Source organism: Tenrec ecaudatus, chromosome 7, assembly GCF_050624435.1.
Source record: "Tenrec ecaudatus isolate mTenEca1 chromosome 7, mTenEca1.hap1, whole genome shotgun sequence".
NCBI lineage: Eukaryota > Metazoa > Chordata > Mammalia > Afrosoricida > Tenrecidae > Tenrec > Tenrec ecaudatus.
The window spans coordinates 25,322,305-25,341,668 of record NC_134536.1 but is presented as its reverse complement, the minus strand read 5'-3'; the positions used below and the strand labels follow the sequence as shown (position 1 = coordinate 25,341,668).

General features: G+C 43.6%; 1 protein-coding gene across 3 annotated transcripts in view; it reads left to right on the top strand.

Moving 5' to 3' along the window:
* AIG1 (androgen induced 1) overlaps positions 1-19,364 on the top strand; it is a 303,716-nt gene that overhangs the window by 117,300 nt on the left and 167,052 nt on the right. Inside the window, exon 4 of one of the 3 annotated variants that reach the window (XM_075554450.1) lies at positions 17,384-17,455. The exons of the other annotated variants lie outside the window; for them this stretch is intronic. Within the exon in view, the coding sequence (XP_075410565.1) occupies positions 17,384-17,440 (57 nt within the window). The 3' untranslated portion in view covers positions 17,441-17,455. Of the gene's footprint in view, positions 1-17,383; positions 17,456-19,364 lie in introns of those variants that run through there. 3 annotated transcript variants of the gene reach the window in all.

The window sequence follows — 19,364 nt, the reverse complement described above, 5'->3', positions numbered from 1 at the left end:
AGTGCAGCCCTTTGCTTATTTGACCTACTGCCTCTGCCCCTCAGCTACACGTGATTACTATGAGGCCATAGAATGAATCGCCGAAATGGCAGGTCCTGCTGGCTCTGCATTCGTAGTGCTTCAAACGATGGCCCCCAAACAGGTATGAGGCCTTTAGAACTTCAAGTTGCAGCTACTTCCGTACGTTCTATCATCCACTTTGATGGGATAACATTCCCATTCTAGAAACGTGAATGGCACAAGTACTTAGGTAAGAGAAAATATGAATTCAGTGCACCATGTCCCTCTAGAGATTATGAACTCAATAGTTTCTGATGCTGCACTTTGATTTCCATAGAGCTGAAGGTTTGTTTTCTTGTCTTTTTTTTCCCATGTTCTAGCTCATGGCTCCAAAAAAACTTGCACATGATGTCTGAGGAATATTTTGCCATATTGAGCAATCTACATTACTCAAAATTTGTAGGTAGCTCAGTACATAAAGTGCATTCAACATGATGCTTCTTCCCATGTGCAACTAAAATATGCTCTTTAAATTGGAGGCTCATGATGAATTTAATTTTTCTAAAAATATGTTATAAGATTTAATATATTATAAATATTAAAGAAACATTTTTAGCTTTTAATATAAGTAAATCTAAAATTTGTTAATCATTTATAATTTGTATTTCCTTTTTTAATAGATAACTTTAAGCACTATTTTTAAATATGCATGAATAATTCCACTTTTAAGGTTCCATCATTTACTTTAATGGATATATTTTGATGAAAGCATGCAAATGATATATACTTTAATTAAAATTACATTTTATTTTTAATTGCTAAATCAGTAAAGTTCAAGTCTTGTGTAGATTTTTATTACAACAGCGTACTTTTGATATCACTGAGTTGAAAGCAAATAATATTTGTGAAAATTTGTTATATTAAAATATTTACCAAGATAAATATTTAAATCTTAATATTTGTAATGATAAATATGTATACTTTTAAAAACTCACATATATAGTTTTTCATTTTATTTTATGAAAAATATATTTGACACTATTGAATATATTTTATTTAATAATGGAACATATTTTATTTAAAACTTTACTAGCTACATTTATGACTTTTAAATATTTATGAAAAATGTTTATGGCTCAAAAAGTCTGTCTACCATGAACTTGGTCAGGGCTTTGTAACTGAAAGCATTCCAAGACAAAATATACTCACCCTGTCCTTCTAGTTGAAGGGTCTCAACATAATTTCCAGGAATTTAGAGCCCTGGACCACAGAAGAGGAATGGAGTTTGTAAATATATCATGGCACCATTTCAAAGGGGCCACCAGGCCAGTCTTAAATTTGTAAGATTCAAACAGCAGATCAGAAGCGTAGTCAGAAAAAGGACATGTGGAAAAGCAAAGGATAAAACGTTCAGGGTCTTTATTTAGACTTATACTAAAGCTGCCACAAGCTTGACATGAATACATTGTGTCTGCCCTTCTTGTCTACTTGTGTTCTCTCAGGGACTAAACCTGGCATCTCTTTGAAGGAGAGGCAAGAAGGAGCAGATGGACGAGTTAGGACGGCATGCCCGCAGTGGTTGTGTAATTGTTAGGGCTTCTCCAGGCTATATGAAAACAGCCCCAAGCAAAGGGTGACTCTCAATTCACTACAATTGAGAGATGTAAACATATATAATACATTCCAATGAAGGTTTTTCAATCTTCCCAAATCTAAAGTTGCTCCTTCCTTCGGGAAGGCCTCGTTAACTATATATTCTAAGTAACTGGAACAGCACATGACATCCATGTGGATGATTTAAACAAAAAAAAAATGGGTGTGAAACTTGGCAGGACATCCCAATGATCTTTATAGCCTTTTTACCACCTTTTATCCTCAGTCTACCGATGATTAGACCAAAGGAGAAAGAAGCGGTATCAGCAAATGGACCATATTCCAATATATGATTAAGAATGGTACTGATCAGGGAACACTCTGGCACAGTGCAGAACATGTGACATGAGGCTGCACCTCCATTTATTTCAACCTAGAAAATAGGTCTTGGAAAACTATGTAAATATTTATAGTAAAACCTACCCTTGCAGAGCATCATGCTAGGCTTTGTGGGGTAACAGGTTGAGAAAAACATGCAATTTTAAAGGATATAAATGGAATACCGTATATACTCAAATATAAGCTGACCCGAGTATAAGCTGAGGTACCTAATTATTACCTGGGAAACCAGAAAAACTGATTGACTCGAGTATAAGCCTAGGGTGGAAAATGCAGAAGCTATTGGTGAGTTTCAATAATCAAAACAAATGAAAATAAAATTACTAAAAATTGAGACAGCAGTGGGGTGATGTATTTAAATATTTATTTTAAATAAAAAACATAAATAAAAGATAACAAGTCATTTAACATTAGTAAACCAACACAGTAAGTGGAAAATAGGTTCAACAAAACAATAAGGTATCAACAATGATACCTTAAGAGTACCATTCCCTGAGCTCAATCTGCAACCAAGCTAAAATGTAAAGAGTTAAAATCCTTCAAAACTGGATTCCTCATCATCATCCGTATCCCAATGCAGAGCTTCAGCTGGTGTGAGGTCATCATAGACGCTGTCCTCACTGAGATCGCCATCATCACCATCACTGCTGTCATTTTCATATAAAGCGCAGTCTTCACTGCCATCCACGTCATAGGATGGCTCTGATTGGTTAGATGTGAGTAAACAAACATTCAAAGCCTTGTAGTGTCAGCGGGGCTTTGAATGAACATCAGAGAAACGGCAATCACCCGTGAGATAACGGGCACTCGTCCTGTTACCTGGGGTGGGGTGAGGGGCCCAGTGAGATGTTACACCTCACTGGGGTACCACTGTATAAGCCGAGCCCCAGTTTTTCAGCACATTTTTTGTGCTGAAAAACTCGCCTTATACACGAGTATATATGGTATTTGAAATAGAAGAAGTAGAAAATCAATTCCACAAGCTAACAGAATTCATCTCTAAAGGGCTGTTTTAACTAAAATTGAGGAGCACAATTCTTAGTTGCCAAAAATAAAAGTGAGACTTTCTCCTCTGCTGATTGTAATTGTAAATTATTAAATATACTCTAAAAGCATTAGAAACATGAATGGATGGATGGGTAGATGGACAGATGAATAGATAGGTAGATAAATAGGTATTTAAACTTTGAAAAAATTGCAGACTTCCAGTAATGCTACAAAAGGATAATTTCCCTACTATTGAAAGACCTGATTAATGTTTAGAAAGTTCTTCAAGAATGCAAAGCCCTGCAGAAGGTTCAGATGCTATCATTATTACCAAAGGCTTTTAAGTCGACATGATCTGGAGGTTCATGTAGTCGCAGCAGGAGTTGTTCATGCCCCATATAATTTTATGAGGAGTGAAAAAATAAGCCCTATTCCTATCCTTCTTGGTTTGTCATTTGCTCTTATTATAGGCAATTGCTCCTGAAGATGACTTTAATTTAGTCTGCTGCACTATGCCATTCAATAGTATATTGACACTTGGTAATTACTAAAGTTTTTGTATGTCTGTCCTTCTTAGAAGAGAAGGCGTTAAATACTACTTGGATGATCGTTGGTTTTGCAAGAACTCTGAGTTGGAGTTTTCTTCTGGTAGATAGCATGACATGGAAATTTCCAATCCTAGGACTCACAGATCAGGGGTTTCATCACTCTTGGTCTGTGCCTGATATCGATTATTTCACAAATTAGGCTCTTAGCTCAGAGACCATTGTAAACACTGGATATTGAAAAAACGAACCTTTCTTCAAAAATTTTCGAGTATTCAAAAGCAACTGGAAGATATTTGGAACAAATAACATGAAGAAAACGAAAAGACAATTCACGATTTTCCTGGGAACCTTGTTCGAATACCCTCCAAGGAGCTCCCCAATAAAACCCAAAGACACAGTGACTGCTTCTTATAACTCAGAGGTGCTGAGGCGTAGGACGCACCCTACACTGATACAGACCCGTTAACATCAAGAAACCCCTATTCCCGAGTAGAGTTATATTTACAAATCTAGGGATTAGGATTCTCGTTCATGATGAGGGGGCAGAATATAATGAAATCCATAGCAACATACAGTTTTAAAAACTGATCCATGAAAAAAAATAAAGTATGAACAGGGTTTGGAGATAGATGGAATTTGGGAGAGCTGAGTTGGAGAGCTGCTTGCTGGGAGAAGGGGTGCCAAGGAGCAGAGAAAAAGGAAAGGAGCCGATGTCCTGGGTGAGAAGAGAGACAGCTGCAGGAAAGAGGAGACAAGATAGGGAACAGAGCAGAAGGGCACTGCAGGAGAAAAGGTGACTGAACTGCCCTTGGGTGGAGAAAACACACGGACAAATCTCATTTTCACACCATGTCTCCTCCGTGGCGCCTTGGGGTTCGCGGACTCTTTCCTTCGACAGTCCCTGGTGTAGTGGCCGGAGTAATAGCGATACTCAGTAGCCATTTCATGAATAAGCCAATGTTCATCGGTCAACTGGCCTCTTCGACAAAGGACTTCCTTCAGATTTTAAGCTCAATCTCACTGTTTCAGGAAGGCCTACTCAGAGCAGCAGATTGAGTATGGCAATGAACACCATGCTCCCTGGCATGGCAACCCCTGGCTCTGTTCTCTTTTCCCCTAAGACACTTCCTCCAACATGCCGGGGATTCTAGTTATCTGTAGGAAATGTCTGTCTTATTGTCCGTCTCCCTCTCCTAGAATATCATTTCTGTGAGGGCAGGATTCTTAGTCTGTTCGGTTACCAATTTATTCTGGCATGTCTCCCAACAGTATCTTCATAGGAGGAACACTCGGGGAATATTGAATGAATGAATGGACTCTATCATTCTTCTCTCCCCATGGTTTGTTTTGTTGCTGTTTCCTCTTTTCCTTTCTCTTCTTTCTCTCTCCACAATAAGCCATGTACCATCAAGTTGATTTGAACGCATGGTGATTCCAAGTGTGCCAGAGTAGAACAGTGCTCTAAAGGGTCTTCAGTGGCTGCTCCTCTGGGTCAATGCAAACTACTACTACGCTGTTGGTTAGCCGCCAAGCGCATCACCTGTTTCCACCAGCCGGGGACCCTCTTTTGAAGATGCAAAGTATTCACTTCTTCACTAACTTGTATTCGACTTCACGTTTCCATCTCAGCTACACGGAAGCCTGTGACACCCCGACCCCCTATCTTCTCCAGGTTGCTTTGAATAGAAGTTACTCGGGTCTTACTGATGGGTACCTCTCACACTGCTAATCCACGAGAAGGTTTGAACTGATGTCCAAATGTTGCAGCACAGGCCGCTGGAATGGTTAAGAGCTATAGGTCAGATCTGCAATAGCCTGGATCAAGTTTACTACAAAGTCCCGTATATTGAATATTTTATCTGGGTATTGCTTATTTTTTTATTCTTTCTAGGCTGATGTTCCACTGCCATCACAAATTCCTCTGTATGTTTATGCAGAATTCAAGGCTCATATGATTCATTGACTTACACACTGCCCTTTTCTGGCTACATTTAAGAGACGGGCAAGCCCAGCAAGAGGGTGAGTTCATCAGAAGGTCTATAATTCATAGTCAGATATTTTGGGGTCAGCAAGACCCAAATTTGGCTTATTCAAATGCTTTCCCCACTAATCCTTAAATCCATAGATATTGCAGAGTAAACTTAATTCATATGTTTTTCATTCATTTGCCCTTAGTTCCTCAGATTTTTTTTTAAGGGTGAAAGGGGCAGGAAGGTACTATTGTAAGAACTAGCTTCCGCTTTCATTGCCACAGACAGATCATTTGCTACCCACAGACCCAGCTCCTTGGCAGCTGTCCATACCCATATCTTTTCCAGGTTGCTTTTAATTGAAGTTCCAACCCCAGCAAACACCGGTAGTAGCTGCCAAAGAAAGTAAAGTGGAAAGAAACTGCATTTTCAATCACAGAATCACAGGATCCCAGAGTGTAAGACTGGGGAAATGAGTCTCCAGTTCCTCTGGCCCACAAACCTGGTGATGCTTACATCACCTCCACAGTGCCCTGGCTGACTACCGTTGAGCTTGTAGCTTGAACATCGTCAGTGATCGTCAATGATGGATAGCCACCATCTGGCTGCTTGCAGCTCTATGAAGGACTCTTGTAAGGAACTGACTCTTTTTTTCTCCCATCCAAATGCGCCCCAGTTATTATCAGCCATTCTGAAAAACTAAGCATCTTTTATTCTCCCCCCTACCCCGCCCCTCCCCATGCCTTTTGAGGAGGATCTCAGTCTTATTCAAGCTTCAAATTCCACCACACGCTTGTCTGTACTTCCTGGTCAAAGGACCCAGTGCGTGTCCCATTTACCTTTGACAAAGACTTTGAGATAAACATGGTTGAAACAAATTCATTGCATTGACTCCTCTTCTAAAACATTTTACTTGTCTAGTGCTGCCAGCTTCATAATAACAGCAAGGCTCTTCTTTTTTTATTTAAACATTTTATTAGGGGCTCATACAACTCTTATCACAATCCATACATATACATACATCAATTGTATAAATCACATCCGCACATTCCCTGCCCCAATCATTCTCAAAGCATTTGCTCTCCACTTAAGCCCTTTGCATCAGATCCTCTTTTTTTCCCCTCCCCCCCGCTCCCCCCAGCAAGGCTCTTCTAACAGCTTCTTGTTTTACTGTCTTTTCTGGGAAGTTGCCAATCACACGAAAGTGGAACACCCCATCTTACACAGTTATGCTCCATCAGCCCTGCCTCTAAAATTGCTCCCAAACGTTCCCTAACCACCTGTGTGCACCAACCTTACTTTAGTACAAGCGTGTGATCTCTTACCTGAACCAAAGCGACGGGCTTTCCTCATCTTCACCTCTCATTCTGCCCTCAGTGATTCCTTCTCCATATCACCACCCGTCTTAGGCTGGATTCTTTAGGGAAGCAAATGGTAAAGCTTGTATATCTATATCTACAGAGAGCTCAAAAGATGAATTATGTTCATTAAATCTACATAAGACCTGTATAGAGTCTTGGAAAGCAACAATAGTTCTTTGAGGACTACAGTGCACTTGACCCAAATCCTAGTATTTTCAGTTGCCTCATATACATGTAAAAGTTGGACATTGACTAAGGAAGATGGAAGAATTGATGCATTTGAATTGTGGTGCTGGAGATGACTATTGAAAGTACCATGGGCTTCTCAAAGGACAAACTGATCTGTCCTGGAAGAAGTATGGCCAGAGTTCCCCTTACAGTCAAGGGTAGCGAGACTTCATCTTACATACTTTGGACATGTTGTCAGGAGCAAGCAGTCCCTGGAGAAGGACATCATCTATAGTCAAGTAGAGTGGCAGCGAAAAAGGAGAGGAAGGCCCTCCATGCACATGGACACAGTAGCTGCAACGGTGGGCTGAAGCATAGGTGCATGTGTGAGAATGGGGAAGAGCAGGCCGTTTTCATTCTGTTGTAACTAAGGTTGCTGTGGGTTGCAATGGACTCAATGATCTAACAGCAACAGTAGAGAAATCAATGTCAAGGAATCACACAGTTGGAGAAGTGGTTAAGTCCACGTCTACGTAGGCTCCAAGTCAGGCTAGGTACTTCTGTCTTACATAGCTGCAAGGACTGAACCCAAGGTTAGCAGGAAGACAATCAGATATGGGCTGCAGAGGCACATGAATTCAAGGTCAGCACGTCAACGGTAGCCCACTGACTACCAGAGTAGCCTACTCCCAGAGTCAGCAGGCAATAGGGAAGTTACTGGCTTAAGTTCAGAGGATGAGAGGCTGATGAGCCAGATGCAAGATCCAGACCAAACAATAAGTCGGCAAGCATTTCCCCAGTGTCCACTTATGTTGGAAGCAGGCTACCCCTGCCCCAAAGAAACTTTCTTCCAACTGATTGCATGGGGATGCTCACAGTAGGTCCCACTATCGAGGGGAACACACTGTGTTAAGTCCCATCATGATGGGGCATCACTAGGCCTGAATTGCCAAGCTGCTGAGAACCCTGGCCCGCACATGTTGACATAAAACCTACCATACAGCCTCAGTGATCTTTTGAAATGTAGCTTCTTGCTACATTCTTTACCTCAGCCGCCACCTGTGACTGACGTGGCCCCTTCTCTCCTAGTTATGCGAGAGAATCCCTTCTCATTGCACTCTGTGTTCACACTTCTGGGATTTCTTTGATCCTTTTCTTTGGTTCCTATTTGTCTTTTACCCCCAATAGACTCTAAAGTCCCCAAGGGAATCTTTTCTTCTCTCTTCCGTAACCTAGCGTAGTTCCAGTACTCAGTGCCCGTTCGAGAAATGCTTCTTCAGGAAATGGTACATCAGCTCTTTGCCGTCGTGCTCAGTCTCTCCTGACAGTGTGCCTGCGTCTCAAACTCGGCCATCGGGCCCATCGTGACGCATCTCAGCCCTACAGGACAAAGTCGTCCCACTGCCCTTTTGGGTTTCTGAGCCTTTAACCCTTTACAGGAGCAGACAACCTCCTTTTCTCCCGCTGCTTCTGCTTATCTATATTGTTATATTTTCATAGGAAATTATCAAGTACACAGCTAAGCAGTGAAACTGGTTTCCTTGTTGTTGTTGCTTAGTTTTGCCCTAGTTTCCATTGACTATTTTGGACAGCTTCTTTACACGTAACCCTAAACGTTCCCCATCTGGCTTGCTTCACCAGAGTGAGCTTGAACTGCGGTTTAAGGTTGCTGCTGCTGTTACTTGTACCCAAAAAGCAGGACTCTTACCTGTTGTTCATACCATCCTGGTAAGCCCAGTTTAAATACAGGATGAGCTGTCAAGAGAGTAGAATATTAAGCATTAGGGGCTACTTGAATGGGTACGGTGTGAATAAACACAGATGGCATGTTCTTTGTTTTGAATCAGATGGCTTGAGTCTGTGCCACTGAATGGAAACAATTTTAATAACTAAACACTGGGTCAATAACAAAGTGATTGATTGGTTAGAGCAGTAAATTTCATTCACAGGAAAACCATGCTTGGGGAATTCTTACGGTCAACACAAGCATGTGGGGCTGAAGGGAAAGGAGAGGGCAGCAATGCAAGTCCTGAAAATTTTTCTCTGGTCAGGAATGGGGAAATAAGAAATTACTTAAATTTGTGTCATTGAAAAATAATTAAGTGACAAGGGATCTCATGAGGGAAAAACATAGGCACCGGGGTTGGCAACAAGTGAATGGTGCCAATGGGTCCACCACTCACCTGTAAGCAAGGTGATGATTTACGCCAATTTAGTTGGAACCTAGACATTTAGAGTTCCTGATGAGTTATTGAGTTTAGTGTGTTTAGATTAAATGCAAAAGAAACTTTTCTGAGAGTCCAGAATCATTGTTTCAAGACTTTAAATTGGCTCCAAGTCACAGAGATATCCCCCCCATCCTCACCTTACCTGCTTCGACTTTATCCAAGTCAAGTAGAAAATTGATTAAAGGGAAGCAAGGACAAACCGTAAGCAATCCACCCGACAGTGTTCCAGCCATCATTTTTTCTGTTTGTTTGTTTTTCTAAACTTGAGCATACCTGTCTCCACACTTTGTGGTCATTAAGGGTCTAAAATGGTGGCTGATTTCCCCAACCCGTTTCTCTCTCTTCTCAAAGAGAACATCTCCAGGATGCCCCTTTTCTAACGTCAAGTATCGCAACAGTTGTGAGGATGGCACCAGACTGGGCGGTGTTTTGTTCTGTTGCCCAGAGGATCATTATGAGTGGTAATAGACTCCACGGGACCTAACAGCCATAACCCTGACCTGTGGCCATCGCTGAACTCCAGCCACGTATGTCTGGGCCCTTTCCCTCTGCCCTCTGAGAGGGAGTGTTTGCTTCCATCAAAACTCAACTCTCTATGATTCCGCTCCTGCATCCACTCTCAGTCCATCAAACAAAGGACCATCCCCTCATGACCGTCTTTACCCAGTGCCTCCCCCCTCTTGCTTTAGGTTTCCTTGTATACTTTTCTGGAGTTAGCTGTTCTTTGAGGCATGCACAGGATCTGAGCCCTCCTTGGTTTATTCCCACGGTCTGACTCTGTGCCTGGCATATAGTATTTCTCAGGAAATTTTCTTACGAAGAAAGAGAGGGGGAGAATAAAAAAGGAAGTGGAGGAGGAAAGAAGGGGAGGAAGGAAGGAGAGAGGGAAGAGGAGGAAGAGAAAGAAGGAATCCCTACATATCTCCCTATTCTTTCAGTCTGGTAGCTCTTTCTGGAAAGGAAATAAGATCATTTTCTAAGCGAACTCTGGTACCTTCGGATGACGACTTAATCTAGTTTCATACCCCAGCTCTTCCCTGCACCATTCTAGAATGTATGTCATTCTTGTCAGGCATGTTGGTCTCGATTTACCAGCATCCGTCTTCCCCCGTTGACTAAGGGACGTACCAGCGTGCTTGCCTCCAGGTTTCCAGCATTCCCTCCGTCTCGGTTAAGCAACATTTCCACCCTCGCGTGGCTACTGAATAGCCAAGCTGGGAGTGGAATATCGGCTGACCGCCCCATGTTTTTGGTACATTTTTGCAGGAGCTTTGCCAGCATGTCATTTTGAAGAGAGGTCTCTAAACAAGACATTTCATTATATTTCACTAAACATATTTCATGAGGACACTGGCAAACGTCCATGAATAGGATTATTTTCCCTTTTATCTAAGCAGGGAAGGATGGCCCCCTCCCCGCTATGGTTCACATCATCTCCATATCCATGTCTAGAGAGTGCGCTTGCACTTAATGATCTAATTAAGATCTGTTTTATCCTAGGTGCAAGGAGTAGTCCTGATGGGTGGGCAATTTACCTCTCAGTGCCACTAGGTTGATTTTTAACAAATTCATTAATATAGCTCATTATCTTAAATATCCAGGTGCAGCTGCTGGCCTTGCTCCTATCTGCGTTAGGATTCACAGACAGTTGATACTAGCAAACATTCCTTTCAACACCTCCTCTGCCGTCACCCCAGCACACACAGTATTGTCTTCTGGGCTCCATTAGTTTTCACACATGAGGCGAACTCTTAAAGATCCCCTTCATTTTCGCATTTCCCACTTTGTCTAGATGCAGGTATTTGAGATGCAAGTCATCTAGAAAGGTGGACTGAGCCAAAGAGTCCCTCAAATTGTCCTCTGATTGTGTTATTTTGTGAGAAGAGTGGTATGTCACTGATTTCACAGACCAGTCAGGGTGGACTTCTCTGCTTAACAGGCTTTTTAAATTGTCCGCTGGATCCAACTGATGAGAGATTGTCTGGCTCCTGGGGGCTCAGGAAGTCGGACATGGAGGGAGATGGTGCTTTGCTTCCCACTCAGTGGACCCAGTCAATATGTCTGCGAAACTAAAAAAGTTGTTCCTGGGTGGAGTGTGTGGTTCATGCTTCGGCAGCTAGCGCAAAGCCTGGAGATAACTCACCTAGAGATGGCGCAGAAGAAAGGCCTGGTAATCAACTTCCAAAAATGCCCCAGGCACCGAAAACCACGTGCAACACGGTTCTCGGACATACTCCATACTCGGGGATCAGCGTGGGCCAAAGCAACGCTATAGCTACAGCTTAAAGCAAAGGCAAATGCCCTGTCGCTACTGGTTGTGCTTTATTATCATGTCACAGGGAGCACGTACTATCAAACGCTCTCTAAAGAGTCAACGAAAAGCAGCCTGGTGGAAATCGGACATTTTTAGCAACACTGAATTTGTAGGCACACCTCACAGAAAAATGGATGAAACTGCTTAAAAACTTATAGAAAATGATGCTCTTTGAATAAAGATTTCCAAGTTTTCCTTCTTGATTTAACTTTTTAAAGGAATCTCCCCTTCATCGTACCTGTTGGAAAGAGCTTTGCTTCTCCCCTGGCTGCTAATATTCACACCGATGGCAAATATGAACTAATCAGACCTCAGAGAGTCTGCTCCTTCCATCCAGTCTCATTTATTTGTTTAATTTGCAGCTATGGCAACGAGATTCCGCAGCACTCAGCTTTTACACAGACCCACCATCTGATCAGCTGGGCAGAAGGCTGGCACTCGGCATTACCCTCAATTGAAGCCATATGCACCAGTATACACACCACATTTCTAACCTGTTTTCCACACTGGGTAGATCTGTACTATTTTCTTAAAAATATGAAAAGCAACCTTCTCATGCAAATCTGGCAAACAATGACAGGCGGTTGCAGATGTCTCTGTGTGTGCGTCTAGCCGTTAGAGTTTTCTTGGCGTGTTTCTCAAAAGCCCATCTGACTTTGAAGCAGGCTGCAGCTCCACAGTGAGCTCCCTCCAGCAATGACTAATGGGTTGACCTGCTGCCATGTCGGTGCTATTCCGGCATGCTGTACTGCACACGATGAGACGCTGGAAATGACCTTGAAATGGAGTTTTGCCGAGTTCATGAAATATGGGCCTTCCAGAAGTGCCGTGTCACAGCCATGATGGAAAAGTATTCATGGCATTGTCAACCTTGGCTTCTGAATGTGATGCTGGATCGCCACCCCTTCTGAACATCAGGAATGGAGCTCACTCTTGATTTTATTTTATTAATGGCACTTCGGAACAGGTCGGAAAATGAGGTAATGGAGGAAATTGGCATCTCACTGATGTTTCCCTGTGGGGTCTTGTCAACCGTTCTCTGAAGGGAAAGGAGGTGCTCAGAGAGTGAAATGTGAAGAAGCATTTCTTACCTCAGTCTATGTAACCTTGCAGAACACTTTTGTAGTTAGGAGACAGTGTCCATTTTTGTGGACCTCAGACGCTGTCACGAGCTCGGATGGTGTCTCCATGTGGATGACAGCCTCTCTGGCAGACTGTGCTTCCTATGCTGGGGACGGTGGCTGACATTTGGAGATGCGGACAATGCTGTTATGTTTCAGCTTCCTTGGGAAGTCGGTGATCAGGCTCCTGGACTTGTCTGATTTTGAGAAGAGGTTCGGTTTCCCATGCTGTGGCCCTTGTGTGCCATCTTGAGGAACCAAGACCACCCAAGAGGTCCGAGTCATTACGGAGGGACATCTGAAGAGTGTGGGGGAACAAGCCATCAAGTTGTGTTCTCTCAGCTGGCTCTGTTTGTCACGCAGAAAAAAACAAAACAAAAAGTCATTCAGCTTCTCTAGAGATCTCTTGGGGAAAAAAACCCAACCCAAACCAAACTCAGTGTCATGGGGTCGATGCCAATTCCTAGTGACCCCACGGGGGGTTCTGAGATGATAACTGGTTACAGAAGTAGAAAGCCTTTCTCTCTCAGAGAGAAGGATGGTTTTGAACTGCTGACCATGCAGATCGCAGGCCAATGTGTAGCCACTACACCACCTCAGACACCCCTGAGCATTCTTATTTTTTTTTAATGCAGTTGGCAGTGATGGTTAGTTGCCACCAAGTAAATTCCAGTTGCTGGCGAACCTAAGGGTGCAGAGGCGAATTGCTCTGCAGGGTCTTCATGACCGCGACCTCTGGGAAGCAGATCCCCAGACTTACCTTCCTTGGGACATTTGGGTAGGCTTGAACTTCCCACCGTCTGTCTGGGAGTTGCCCACTTCCCTGTGCCACTCAGGGACTTCCCACCTGCTGCTAGACCTCCCTGGGCAATATTGCTCGAGGACCAGGGCAACATCATGCCAGCAGCAACTTCCCTGGAGTTTTCTTTTTATTTCAACTGGAATATTTTTTTTCCATAAGCAATCTGATATTTTGTTGCTGTAAACTGAAATCACTAAAATGAAGGCATTTTTTCCTTCGAGGCTCAAGTCTCCCAATCATTTTGTCAAGTTACATAAGCAAGCCATGAGAATAGGCTAAAAGGCACAATTATAGAATGTAGTTGTTTATAAAACTGTTTCCATTTGACACAGCCACTTAGATTAAAACCGATAATGTATTTGCAACACAGTGTATACACGCAGCAATTTGTAGCAAAATCAAGCTTAGTGGTGTTTCCTTGGGATTTTTCTTTTTCTTTTCCTGTTATGTATTCATGATTTGCTTGTGAATATTTTTTTCCCAAATAGTCTACCTTTGGTAAGATTTTTCGAAACATTCTGGGTGGGAAGGGAACTCAGAAAGAATCTGTTATCTTACCTTGTTTTCTTTATCAATCTCTCACCGGTGCTTTGCTTTTACTTGCAGTGTTTGTTTGTGTATCTTCAGAGCCATCGAATTCAACCTGCTTTCCCTCCAGCACCAATGTTCACATTAGAAGTTTTGACAAGTCAACAAATGATTTTATGGCTTTTATGTTCTTGAGATCTACAAAGTTTCAACAGCCTGGCCTACATTTTGCATGATAGATGCACAATATTTTGGCTTCAGAACAGAATGAGGAGACATTATGAGCTAGTCTTAAACAAAATTAATTGCCAGTTATAAAGCAATAGTTTCATAGGAAAATATGTTCCATTGCCAAATAACTGGTTCATTAGCAAGCCTTTGGAATCTAAAGTCAGTTTCACTTCTAGAGTTGTCTACAACATATACATAAAATACCAGAAAAGTGTTGTTTTTATAGTGCCATTAAGTCAAAAAAATACAATGAAAGGTAAAATGCTTATGTAACATCCATACCTTCCTGCCCCTCTTCCTTCTCTAGAGCCGTTCCTACTTTTTACAGTTTTTGTTTTATTTTAAATTCACTAACTTCCAAGTCATATGGATAGAAGAAAAATTTTAAAGGTGCATTGCTTTGACTCCACTATAATTCTACCTACAGGATTTATGAAAAGGCGATGAGGTCCTAGAAAACAAAACTTCAAAATCCCACTGATGGGTACAAGTCCTTTCTGTTGGGAATAGATCATATAAAATATTTCTTTCTTTCTTTTTTCAAATAACTCAGAGGAAACCTATAACCCTGTTAACTACAATCTCTCATTAGTACAAACCAGTTAACTCCTTACATAATTTTGGAGATTTCTGGTAATGAATTAATGGTTATGAATATACATATATTATGCTTTTATTCTTCTAAAATGTTACTATTAATTGATTTTTCCTAAAATCTTGGGATGGTGCTAGTATTATTATTCCAGTATAAACCAAGATAGGACAGTCGCTTCATAACCAGCTAGTGATGTTGTGTTAGGTTGCCCAGGTTTGTGTCTTTATCCTCCTGTGACCTCAGCTCAACACCATCATGGGGACTTCCCTCTCTGTGACCTTCCACTAACCTCTTTCAAACCCAGAGGAAGCCAGAGAACCAACCGCTTCAAGCTCTCAAACCAGGTGGGGAAGCCTAAAAAATCTAGCTGCTCCTGAATCTCACCTCACACTGTACCAGTCAGAACTGCTGAGCCAGAGACCTGAGCTCACCACAACTGTCCACCACTAGCGTGTGGAAAGAGAAAAGTCTTTCAGACCTCTTCAAATGGAATTGGCTTTTTAAGGAAAATAGGGTTTTTCATGAGGCTTTTCTATAATTCAATCATGAGTGCATATGTGTGTGTGTGTGTGTGTGTGTGTGCAAACAGTTGCTCTGGAGTCTGTGTCCATGGCACTGCCGTGTGTTTCAGAGTAGAACGGTGTTTCATGGACTTTTCCATCGCTGTGATCTTTTGGAAGTAGATCAGCAAGTCTTTCTTCAGAGTGCTTCTGAGTCCACAGAAGCTGCTAACCAAACATGTGCCCAGAGTCCCTGGTTGATGCAAATGGGGAAGACAGTCGGCTGCTAATCAAAACGGGGATGTTTAGCTTCCACCCAGAGGAGCCTGGAGCCTGCGGCACAATTTCCGACTGCTGAACAATGAATTATTGAAAGCCTTAAGCCTCTGACTCCGCATAGCCCACTGCTGTCCTCATTTCACAGAAGGGGAAATTGAGGATGAGAGTGGTTTCGGGGGGAGTGAGGAAATAAACTTTCTCCAGCTAATTCAGCCAGAGGGAGAAGGAAGACGGAGGGAAAGAAAGGAGATTCACAGATGTCTGGGGAAGAAATAAGTCACTCCAGAGGCGGTCAGTAAAGTGTCCAGGAGAAGCTCGGAGGAATTGCAGGTGTTTAAGGAAGGGCTTCTTCATGACTGTTCCTTGTCTGTTGACCAGGGGGAGGGGAAAGTCACACGTAAGCCATTCTTTTGATGTACGACACTGATGGTTCGAGATTACGTCCAAAAGACTTGCTTGGGTGAAGGTTGGCGGGGAGTCCAGCCTACCCATCTGGTCACAGCCGGAATCCACTTGTGACCTATGGTCTGAGAGAGAGAGAGAGAGACGCTGAGCAGAGCAGTGCCTCTCTGCTCCATAACCTGCTACTGGCTCTGGACTGTGTCTGGTGTGTCAATCTTCTGATATGTCACCTGCTGATCTCAGGAGCTGTCCTCAGCCTGCCAACCTGCAATTGATTTGGCCAATCTCGGCCAATCTTTGAGCTTGTGTCTGACCTACACACTTGTACCGGATTGGATTTACATATACCCATCTAAGCAGTTTCGTGGGATAAACCTTTCTCTCTGGGTATACATACAAATGTCACTGTTTTTGCTTCTTTAGAAAACCCAACATAACACAGACTCCTTCTATTATTAGCTCAGCAGTTGTCAACGTGCGGGTCACGGCATGCCGTGGCATGTACTCCCCTCAGGAGGCGGAAGCAGACCTGGCAGGGGGCAACCTTGACGGAGGATGCTCCCCGTTTGGTCGGACTGCGGTGTCTATATGAAGTCTCACCGTTTGGTTGAGGGCTCATCAAACAGAACGTTGATGCCTCGTGGGTGTGGAGGTCGCTGCTGCCCAGGGCTGTCAAGTCGGCTCCAGGCCACAGCACACGCGTGCAGACGAGAGGGGAGTCTGCCCGCCCCGTGCCATCGCAGCCTTGCTGTGCGGTGCTCACCGTGGCAACAGCCCCTGTGTCCATTCAGCTTTCTGAGAGGCATTAACGCTTTCCTTTATGGATCTTCTAGCAGTCATCGTAGCATCCTTCTCCAGGGACTGGCCCTTCCTGCTGACATGACCAAGTTTACGAAAGCAAGGCCGCACTTCTCAGGAGCCTTCTGGTGGGGCTTCCAATAAGTTCTGGAGGCCATCAGTTCCAATCCAGGGTGGGAGAAGCCATGCAATTTCTGAAGGCCCCAAGGGAAGGCTTTCCTGTGTCAATGGGGACCCGGAGTGTTCCTGGGCATGTCACTATGTTTTCACTGCTCTCCTGTGACCTTTCATTAGCTTCCATCATGATGCCTTCAAACAGCCTCCCTCCAAACAGGGTCATGGTGGTAGCCTTGAGCATGAACTCCGGGGGGGGGGGGGGGGGGGATGGGAAACATTGGCAGCAACCTCCTGGCCCCCCAGAGGTCTGACCTGAGGAATCCGAATAAGACACAGGCTGAGTGGTGAATGTCAGCCAGGGGCTCACCCTGCCGAGAACCACAAGAGCTTGCCTGCAAAGGACAAAGCAGCCCAAGATTTCATCGATGTGACCTTTTTTCAGGTGACAGAAGGTGGATTGCCTCATCGTTCTCCTGAGCCAGAAACAGGAGCAGACTGAGCCCCAGCGTTTGCTCAGCAGGTTGCTTTTCCCTTACCAGCCTCAGCTCCCTGGGACCCCCCCCCCCCTCCGCCTCTCCCAGGGAAAGAGGTGCCATTTGTGACGCTGGCCTTATCAGGGCCCAGTGTTGCCCGGACGATGAGCGCGTGGTCTTTGGCGCTCTTTCCACCCCTCCGTTTTTTCCTGTGTTCGTGGGTGTGTTTGTCCATCAAGACAAAAAGGAGAAGTCACAGGCGCATATGCGGGGTGAAAAAGTGGCAAAGGCAACAACCACCAAAGCAATTAGGCACCCCCTTTGTGTGTTTTGTTTTTTCATTTTGGGAGGGAAAAGAGATACTTTAAAATAAACCTTTCCTATTTGTGAATTCTCATGTCTCCTTACATCAGAAGTCACCCAGGTGGGGGCTGGGGAAGAGAAAGCATGATTTGGTAAAATGAAAGCTATATGGTGTAGACTAGATGCCTATACATTTTCCTGAAAACACGAGTGGTGGTGTGATGATTCAAGCTCATAGCTGCTAACCTAAAGGTCAGCAGTTCAAACTCACCCAGGCCCTCCACAGGAGAAAGATGTGGCAGTCAGCATCCGAGCACGGCCGGTGGGCTGTTCCGCTCTCTGCACTCTAGTGCTCTCTGAGTCAGAATCAACTCCATGGCAAAAGGTCATTAGTTTCCTAAGGCTTCCATGGCAAAATATCCCCAAGTCGATGGGCTTCCAAACTGAGGCTCATTGCTGTCAGGTGATCCAGTCTCATACCAGCCCCCCAGGACAAAGTAGACCTGACCCCTGGGCATCCAGGGCTGTAAGCCGTTCTGGAAACAGCCATGTCTTCCTCTTGCTGAGTGGCTGATGAGATCAAATCGCTGCCCTGTGCCTTAGCAGTCCAGTGCTTGACCCCTGAACCTCCCCTTCGATGATGACAAAGAACATAGATGTGTAGTGTCATCTTTCTGGAGACTGAGAGTCCCACGAACAAAGGATCAGTCGTGTTCACTCCTTCTGAGATGTTGAAGAAGAATATGCCTGTATATCCCTCTCCTTGCTTCTGGTAGCTCCTTAGCCTGCAGCTATCGTATCACCGGGCGTCATTCTCTATCTCTATCTGTGTCTCTCTTTTATAAGAATAGCACTAGAAGACCCTAGTGGTGGAGGGGTTACACGTTGGTCAGCAGTTCAAAACCACCAGATGCTCCTTGGGAGAAAGATAGGGCTCCTACTCCCATGAAGAGTTACAGGCTTGGGAACCCACAAGGGGAAGTTTTGCCTTGTCCTGTAGGGCCACCAGGAGTCGGTGTCAGCTCGATGGCTGGGGGAAGAATTGCACTAAGATTGTATTAGGACCCATCCTTGCGGCATTTGATTTCATGCTAACTGATGATACATTCAAAGACCTTGTTTCCAAATGTTCAAGGCCACGTTCATAGGTACTAGGTGTTAAGAGTATTAACATACCATTCAGAGGGACACCATTCAGTCCATAGCAGATATGTCAGAGTCTTCAGAAATTTCTGCTAAAGGTCAGCCATTTGTTTTTTAAGATTCATAATTGAATGTGTGTTTTAGAAAGTAAATTCTGCTGGACTTGAATCAGAAAAGTATTTCTTTCGCCAGATGTCACTAAAGCTACTGGACTGTGAGCTCTAGACTTTGGCTGTTTCTTAAGATAAGATGGGGCTTTGAACAGTTTGTGGAAAAGTAAAATAGAAAAATATCATTTTCTACTTGAAGACCCCTCATAATGTACACTAGAAGAAGCAGGAGCAGCTGATTTTCCAGGGTCACCATGCTGTTGATGTCCTAATGGGCTAAGAAAGCTCACAAAGTGAATGCTTCTCAATTCTTTCCCCAAATTTCTCAAATCTTATTGACAATAATAAAAAAAATCTCCAGGAGTATAAAATGTTATTGAATTTGCAGCCGTAG